Source organism: Oryzias melastigma, linkage group LG22 (assembly GCF_002922805.2).
Source record: "Oryzias melastigma strain HK-1 linkage group LG22, ASM292280v2, whole genome shotgun sequence".
Classification (NCBI taxonomy): domain Eukaryota; kingdom Metazoa; phylum Chordata; class Actinopteri; order Beloniformes; family Adrianichthyidae; genus Oryzias; species Oryzias melastigma.
The window spans coordinates 8945936-8955239 of NC_050533.1; the positions used below are offsets into that span (position 1 = coordinate 8945936).

Below are 9304 nucleotides of genomic sequence, written 5' to 3' on the forward strand. Positions count from 1 at the left end.
TAGTGTTTGGATGTGAAAACTGCAGCATGAGAAATCACTTATAAGTAGTTTTTTTACGCTTACTGAGGACAAAAAGCATAAAAAAGCATATAATTTCAGTTAAAAAGTGTACCTTACAAAAAAAGGATACATTCAAAACTACATGGTCCTCCATATCCAGGAAAATTAACAATTTAAAAACAAAATTTGGAACATTTTCTACATAAAGTTGTTTCCCCAACAGAAAACCATATTCCCAACTTCCTTTGTTGTGTTTTAATCGACAGGTTTAAAAACAGATATTTTTTATTAGAAATATTTAATGTGAAAAGTGTAAACGTTTTAGCTAACTATCATATAAAAATGGAACTTTAAAGATAAGAGTGAAACATGTCACATTGCTTATCGTTTTAAAACAGAGAAAAGTAAGTGATAATCATGTGTCTGAGATTTCAAAGCATGAGGGCACCCTGATGCGACATGCCTGCTATGGGCAGATCTGCCTGCTAATTACACCCTAACTCTGAGGAGGGAGGTACTAGTGTGGTGGGTGCTTTTTTTTTTTTTTAATGATGTGAGGGTTAGATATGGTATAAAAGCCCAGGTCACAGCACTGGAGATCAGCATATCCTCACTTGTGCTCCTACCCTAAGGATATAGAGAAGCACCAGAAGCTGACTGGTGCTGGGGAGATTTGCTGTTCTTCTCTTTGGATCCTGGTAGGTCTCATTTCTGATTTGCTCTGGACTGTTTGGTTTGCATTGTATAGCTGAGATTAAGGATTTGATTTTAGTTCATTTCTAGAAAATTGTTGAAAACATTTATATTGTGCAGGAAAAACTTTAGGCATTCCAAGCAAACTCACATGCTGTCAGTTAGATGTGTTTTCTTTTATGGATTTTCTCCTGATTTTTTAAAATTGTTGCTGAATAGAAAGGTGAAGATAAAATAGAAAAGAGTTTCCTCACAGTCAAACTGATGGCAGTTTTCTTCTCCAAACAGATCTGACCTTGCAAGATGGACGTACGAGTTGCAAGCATCCTCCTCCTCATTGTGGCTTCTGCAGCAGCCCATGGAAAGGGATATGTTGTGAAGAAGGTGTTCCCTGTGAAGAGCCAGAGTAAGAAAAATACACACACTCACTCTCAAACACAAACAAAGCTGTTCCTAAAACATCAGCAATGTTTTTTCATAAAGTTCTACCTATATTTAGCCTTGTTGCATCTTTAGTTTTTGAGTGAAAATGCTTTTCTGTAACCAGTGCAGCATCATTAGAAGCAACAGGGTAGATGCTGCACTTTAAAACTTGAACCCAATCATGCTCCATTCTGACTGGCTGTCTCAGCTCTCCAGCTTCTCCAATCACATTTGGATGCATTCTGTTGGCAGATAAATGCACCTCCTTCCTCTTTTATCACAGAACTCACAATTCAAACCATATATTCTGTGTTCTGTTAGCTAGTTTTCTCAAACTATTAAGTTGCTTTTGCATTTGTTGGTTAAAATAATGTTAGCTCCTTATGCTCAAAGATTTCTTATTAGTTAAAAAAATCTATCCAAGTTATCCTCTTTGCAAACTACACAAAAATAAATATTTAATTGAGAATCTGCAAACAAGCCTTCAGTCTACTCTCTAATCTCACAAGTTATTATGTGGTTTTAAGTCTTTGCAGCTATGCAATGCAAAATATAAAGTGTTCCGTTTGTGCAAATCAGCCTTTTTTTGCATTTGTTCAGGAATGTGGTTGTTGGAGCATTATTTTTAGTTTGACACTGTCAATTAGAGTCCAGTCACCCAGGAGTGTGGGTTGCCAGGGTGTGCCCGCTTAACACAGAAGTAGAAACATCTGTTTGACTGTACCCAAACTGAACCAGATTTAGCTTTTTACACTCACACACGTGACCACATGAAGGCAGCAGATAATAAAAGCCCTCTCTATTGTAGATGTATGACTTCAAAGTAAGTCAAATTGGATTTTTGATGTGCACTTTAAATAGCAAAGATATAAAACAAGATAAAAAAACTGTTTTACCTTAATTTTTTTCTGTCTAAATATACTTTTCTACAATTATATGTCACTTTTAAGAGATGGTTAAAATAAAAAAACAGTATCTAAAGAATTTTATTTTGAAGGATTTGCTTAAAATTTAGTTCAGCCTTTGAGTTTAAAGCTAAGTTAGTGATTCTCCAATGTCTTAGGAAAAAAAAATTCCCCCACAGGAAAGGACGAAGTGGTATGGACCACTAAATGGTCTCCATTTTTTTTTTCATCTTTAAACTACAGTGATGTAAAGCAGCAGGTGCAAGCAACTTGAAATACTTGTTTCATCTGGCATTTCAGAACTAAGCAGCCATGTTGCCTAGCAACCAAATTTTGCAAGGACTTTGACACAGATTTAAGGAAATGATGATACAAAAAATAGTTTGCTTTTAATTTATCAATTTTGAAGGTTTGCCTCCACATGTATTAAACATTAACATAAAGGATTCTTTGAACAGAATAAATGTCATTTTAAATTAAAATATAATAAATCCACCAATTTCACAATGCAACTACAATTTTTCTTTAGGTTTTTGGGGTTTTTTGTACTGATTTTTTTTTCTACTCTTTCCAGTGGTGGCAGGTGAACCAGGTATGCCAGGTGAGCCTGGACCTGAGGGCCCTGCTGGCCCACCTGGTCCCCCAGGAGAGAATGGCATTGGTGAGCCTGGACCTCAAGGACCTCCTGGGCCTCCTGGACCTCCTGGCCGATCAATTGCTGGTAAGCCAGGATCTCCAGGTGGACCTGGAAAGCCTGGCATTCCTGGAGCTCATGGTGAGAGAGGAGACACTGGAGCCACTGGTCCACAGGGGCCAAGAGGACTCCCAGGGTCTCCAGGAATCCCAGGACCTGCAGGGTTGTCTGCTACTGGAAAACCCGGACCTGCTGGTCTTCCTGGATCAGCTGGACCAAGAGGAGAGCCCGGTCTTAAAGGACATCCAGGTGTGCCTGGATTGCCTGGTCAAAAGGGTGATAGAGGAGTGGGAGTTCCAGGGGCTCAAGGTGAAACTGGAGCTCAAGGACCTATGGGCCCACCTGGAGCACCAGGTGCAGCTGGAATTGGAAGACCAGGAAAACCAGGAGCACCAGGTGAATCAGGAAAGCCAGGTAGTCCAGGTCTTGATGGTGCCACTGGCCCCATGGGCCCTCAGGGACCTAAGGGACACACTGGTGCTCCTGGTGTAGGTCTTCCAGGTAAACCAGGTGAGAATGGTGCTCCAGGTCTGCCCGGTCCTGCTGGACCTAAAGGTCATCAGGGACCTGCTGGCGCCACTGGTGCCCCAGGTGTGCCAGGATATGGAAAACCAGGTGTAAATGGAGAGAAGGGAGAGAGAGGTGCTCCAGGTGCTCCAGGTGCAACAGGTGCTAAGGGTGAGCAGGGTCCCACAGGATATACTGGTGCCACTGGTGCAACTGGTCCTACTGGTTCTACTGGACCTCAAGGTGAAAGAGGTTTCCCTGGTCAGCCTGGTGCTGTTGGGCCTAAAGGTGACACCGGTGCTACTGGACCTCAGGGTCTTAAGGGGCATAAGGGAGATCAGGGAGCTCAGGGCTTCCCTGGTAAGCAAGGCTATCCAGGTGCAGCTGGTCCTGCTGGAGCCAGAGGGCCTGCTGGACCTCAAGGTGACAAAGGTCACACAGGTGCTCCCGGTACTCCAGGTGCTCCAGGTATCCCTGGCCCTGCTGGACCAAAAGGTCATCCCGGCCGTCAAGGTGAGTCTGGTACCCCTGGATCTGATGGTGCTCCTGGTCCCAGAGGGCCTTCTGGTCCACAGGGTCCTTCTGGTCCTGCTGGCCTCAAGGGGCACCCAGGTCTTCCTGGTCCCCCTGGTCCTGCTGGTTTGACTTCCAAGGGTCTTCCTGGACCTCAGGGTCCCCCTGGTGTGCCCGGTGAGCCTGGATCAGATGGAGAACCTGGCCCTGCTGGTCCCCCTGGACCCCCTGGACCTCCTGGTGAGGTTGCATTTGAGAAAGGCTTTGGCATGAGCGAAGTGATGGTCAAGTCCCCCATGTCTGCTTTCACAGCAGCTCTGGCCACTCCCTACCCCCCTGCTGGCAGCCCCATTAAGTTCGACCAGATTGTGTACAATGCTGAGAATCACTATGACCCTGAGACTGGCATCTTCACTTGCCAGGTTCCAGGTGTTTATTACTTCTCTTACAGCATCCATGTAAATGGAAATCATGCCCTGGTGGCTCTGTACAAGAATGGTCAGCCTATTGTGTTCACCTATGATGAGTACAACAAAGGCTTCCTGGACCAGATGTCTGGTAGTGCTGTCCTCTTGCTTGATGTGCAGGACACAGTCTACATCCAGATCCCTGATGATGAGGCCAATGGTGTCTTTGCTGCTGAGAATGTCCACTGCTCTTTCTCTGGGTTCCTGATTGCCTCAACGTGATAGGTTGATCACGCATCAGGTTCCAAAAGCCAAACCAACTAATTTTGCAATCTATTCCTCAAAGTAAACTCCCTGTTCCTCCCTGTTCTCAAATAGACAGGCAGTTCTTTAAGGAATAGTAGCATCTCAACTTGAAAACTACAAGAAAAAAGGTGCTCAGAAGAAGGAAAACTAATTTATGAAAGCAAATGATCAGGGATGGGGGGAAGCAAACTAGCAATCTTCCAGTGACCTTTGTAATGGAGACAGCATGTGAAATTGAGGTGTTATAATTATGTTGTGTCCTTTTATTCTTTTAAGCATTGCTCCTTTTATACTGACTTAAACTGGTGTTTTATTGTCTGTTTTTGTACAACCAACAACTTGGTTTTCACTCTTTTTTGTTGTTTTTTTTTCTTTTTAACACAATGAAACCAAATGTGACTTGAAAATGTTGTGAAAAAAATGGTCAAACTGTTATGATGAAATAAGTCACCTGGATACTGCTATGCAAACACAAATGTTGTTATATCCCTGAACATGCATTGTGTCATGTCAAACATAATGACCAAATAAAAGTTGACTTAAGAACAATTTTGTTTCATATATTTCATTTAACGACAAAAAAATGTTGCTTTTCAGTCAATATCACTCATAGAAAACAATTGAAATCAATCAAATGCTTGTAAAAAAAAGGATCCTTACAAATTCTTAAAAAGTTATTTTTAAAAACATAGGACAACCCATTGAAATAAAACATCAAAATATATATTTAAAAAAATAAAAATTACAAAAAAATTGTACCTAAGAACTTTAGCTGAAGGACATGCACCCATGTCAACAAAACAATACAGGAAGTGAGCGAACTTGTTGCAAAATGTTAAATTATTTTATAAAACTACATTCAACACTAACAAACTTTGAGCATTTCAATAAGAAAAAAGAATCCCAACATTTTATGTCTGAATGGGAAGTCTGTGACATTAAAAAACAATTACAAAATATTTTCAGTAGAGTAAAAAGCTCTAAAAATTAAAAGATACTTAAAAAATTAACTAAAATATATTTAAAAAAATGTTGCTGGCAAAAATATTAAAACATAAAAACAAAACAATAAACACACTTGATTAAATATGTGTTAAAATAGCTTGAATGCTGCCAGACAATCATTCGGTTGGTGGTTTGAATACCAAGCTTGACAGCCATTGTGTTTCATGGTATGACACCAAACCCCAGACTGATCTCAAATGTAAAAAATAAAAAATAAAAATAAAAGTATGAAAAAATATCTGCAAAGTATACAACAGTGAATAACCAACGAGGAATATTTTGTCTTTTATAGTGACTTTCTGAATCTATTGTAACTATAGGGTCAGACAAATATAAGGACCTAGAAACAGGGAAGAACCACAACCTCAGGAGTCCCAAAGATTTATTAATGAAACTCACCTACGGTGGACACAAAACCGAAACCAATAACATCAAGGAAAAAGGCACAGAGAAATTCATCAAACAAAATGATCCACTGAAGACAAAGAGTGAGGTGTGAGTGGCTAATCACTAAAGTGCAGGTAGGTGTGACTGTTCTACACAGGTGAAGGGGTGGAGTCACAACCAAACCCGATGACAACAAAAAGATATTGAAATCATGACATTAACACTGAAATCTAGCTGAATTTACATCAATGTTAATTCAAGGGGCAATAGTTTAAAGTTAAATAAATCTTTGGCCCGATCCGAATACCCCCTTTCTCCCTCTCCCTTAGCCCTCCCCTTCGTTCATCCCTCCGTGTTTGCTCCAAACTGAGGGTGATGAAAAAATAGTGTTTAATATTTCAGACGTGACTTTCGTTCAATGACGTCATCAAGATCGCCGGTCCGCTAGCATTAGCGCGGAGCTTCCAGCGCTTGTGTATGCATAACAACAGCGGTTGTATAACTTTAAAAAGGTCACACTACAACATAAAGTCATTACTTACATTTAAATGTAAACTTCTGTGGTTCAGAGCGCATCAAAGTGAAGAAAAACGCTTCTTCTTAGCACGACGAGGTTTAGTGGATTTTGGACCACTCTGGAGTGTGAAACTTAAAAAATTATAATTCTCGACACGACTTTGACTTCAACTGCCACTCCAAATAAAGGGGAAGGTAGAAGGGGAGCATTCGGATCAGGTCTTTCATATATTGTAATAGAGCTTTGAGAGAAAAATTCTGGAGCAAGATTCACGAGATTTGCATCGCTTTGACATTTCACACCAACTGTAGGTGGCAGACACGCACTGCTAATCAGTAGACAAAGAAAACGAAGAAGAAGTCCCTCCCTGCTTTACCAATGTGAACACCATAGGCTAAAGGCCCAGTGTGTTCATAGCTTTACACTTCTTCTACTATATAAAGATGCTAATCATTTAAAGCTGCAATTTCAGTTGAAATGTTTGTTCTAAAATTGCAATCCTAAAATAATCATCAGTAATGTTTGTACAGAAAATCATTTATAAATAAATACAAAAATGAGTCATACTACTATTTCAGGGCTGCATGGTGGTGTAGTGGTTAGCACTCTCGCTTCACAGCAAAGAGCCCTGGTTCGAATCCAAATGCTGGCTAGGACGTTTGTGTGGAGCTTCCATAGTAAGCCTGTTCAAACACGGGTTCTATGTGAACACTTTCTCTAACAGTCAAAAATATGCTCCGTAGGTTAATTGGTGACTCTAAGTTGTTTGTTTGGTTGTGTGGCCATGCAAAGGATTGAGTGTACCCCACCTTCATCCAACAATGTGTGGGATAGGCTCCAGCAACCCTGCTGCAACCTAAGAAAGGGATTAAGAAGGTTTGGAAAATAGATGGATAGAAAATACATTTTTGTAAATATTTTTTACACCTCTCATGGGAGGAACATGACAGGAAGATGCTTGTAGGTGTTCAAAGCAACTGGACTGAAGCAGAATGTTTTTTTCTTGGAGAAACAAATGCAGACATATAAGCGAAGACTTCCTGTGGTTTGGGATTTTATCATTTAACATAGAACATTTGACTTCTCCTGTCAAATAAAAAAATAATACATGCCTTGAAATGTAGATATTTGTGTTTGTTGGTCTTATAATTGTATTATTATCAGTGAAATCAATCCATTTGGCCAAAATCAACAAAGAATATCACTTCAAACTTTAGGTTTTGTAGGAAGTTTGGAATCCAAGCTTAAATATATTTTAGAAAGATCGTATATAACAACGAAAAAAAAGATGTCATATTATATCATTGCAGTGGTTTGTGCTCTGCCAGACTGCTCTGCCATGCAAGTCGCAGTGGAAGTGCTCTGAAAATATCTGGAGTGTGGGATGAGGGCTCTTTAGAAGGGCAGCAGTTTTTGATCCTCTTTTGGAGAGAGGGCGAGACAGTGGTTAGGTGAGAGGCCCAAGGGACAGAGGCGAGGGGAGCTGCAGGGAGGGAACCGGTTGAAAGAAACCACTGAGGATTGCCATCTGAGGGCACGGAAACTCCAAGAGAGGCTGCGGTGCATGAGGTGGGACAAACACAAGCACAGATGGCTCGCTGCATTCGGTCAACTCTCTAAAGTGGACACTATTATTATGTACTGACACTCAGGCTCACCTGGAAACTCCCTGATATTTTTGAACACCAAAAAAAAAAGTTGGTGGGCAGCAATTGTGAGATAAATCTAAATGATTTAGTCAATCTTAGCACAAAATGCCTCAAATACCTAACCAGGCAGGACACAAAAACCAGGGAGCTGAAATAGAAAATGTGTGAAGCACACCCTCCTTGTGGTGTCCAGAGCTGCAGGACATTGGGTTCCGCTTGCTGTGAAGGAAATAGATGGTTTGCAGTGAGCATGGACACATACAGACCGCTAAAAAAAAACACCCTGGAGTCTCACGCATTTGTTTTTGTTATTTTTTAAATATTGTTTTTCTTGGAGTTCTACGGCTTTGCTGAAGAAATCCTTTTGTATTAATGGTAGGTAAGGCAATAAGTGTTATTATAAAGATATAGGAGCATCAATTAGCCTAAATTTTCAAAAATAATTTGATTGTGAAAGCATTTAAAAATGTGTGGCTGAAAATTAAACAAATTACAATCAGATGTATGTGAAGGTCACCATTTTAATTGAAATTTCTAAATAGCAAAGCAGAATATTGGAAAATTTTACAATATTTTATGAGATAATGAGGAGAAACTAAAAGATGGATGAAATCGTTATTCCATCTGTTCTCCACAAGAGGGCGCTGTTGGAAACAAAAAATGCCTAATCAGCTGAGCATTTTTTGGTCCCTCCCCGAGTTTTCTGTAGGTTAAAATTGACAATCTATATGCAATTGTTTTATTTTCAGATGTTTTATGTTAAATATGCTTATATACTTATATTCTAAACTATTGACTGTGCTGCTATTTTTCTATATTTGTACGTTTTTATGCTTGAATTCACCACAGCTCAACACAAGAACTGCTTAAAACATCTCCCAATTTTTATTCAATCTTACAAATGGTGAAAAAACAAGAAAACTTCATTTACAATGGGTAATCAGTTAAAAACCTTCAATCATTAGGTACATCTCAGTCATAAAACCAGTAATATCAAAGTCTATACAGCGTGCATTACTACAGAAATTTCGGAAATGGAATCTAATGGAAAGTGATAAGCACCTATTTGTTGACAGTTAACTAGATCTAGTTCAGGAATGGTTAGTGTCCACAGGAGCATTAAGTTTCAAGAGTTGTAAACAACTGTGCACTGCAAAGACAACATTTAAGACTTGGATAAGGACTTTTTTCCCTTTAAATATCACAATGTGTCAGATCTTGCAGACACAGCTTTAGCTGCTACATCCAACTGCCAGCACCAAATACTGTGATTAAATACATCAAATTTAGCAACGCGT

At 39.9% G+C, this 9304-nt stretch overlaps 1 protein-coding gene across 1 annotated transcript; it reads left to right on the forward strand.

Annotated features, from left to right (window-relative positions):
• The first annotated feature begins 235 nt into the window (after positions 1–235).
• col10a1a (collagen, type X, alpha 1a) lies at positions 236–5678 on the forward strand. Its single transcript, XM_024273675.2, has 3 exons — positions 236–698; positions 982–1099; positions 2596–5678. The coding sequence occupies exons 2-3, from the start codon at positions 997–999 to the stop codon at positions 4422–4424; spliced, it is 1932 nt and encodes a 643-aa protein (XP_024129443.1). The 5' UTR covers positions 236–698; positions 982–996; the 3' UTR covers positions 4425–5678.
• Positions 5679–9304: the final 3626 nt, after the last annotated feature.

Excerpts from the sequence above, each read along its gene's own strand:
- col10a1a (XM_024273675.2), top strand. The coding sequence starts at position 997 with ATGGACGTACGAGTTGCAAGCATCCTCCTCCTCATTGTGGCTTCTGCA. Across the intron at positions 1,100-2,595 it reads GTTCCCTGTGAAGAGCCAGA|TGGTGGCAGGTGAACCAGGT; the intron begins GTAAGAAAAATA and ends TACTCTTTCCAG.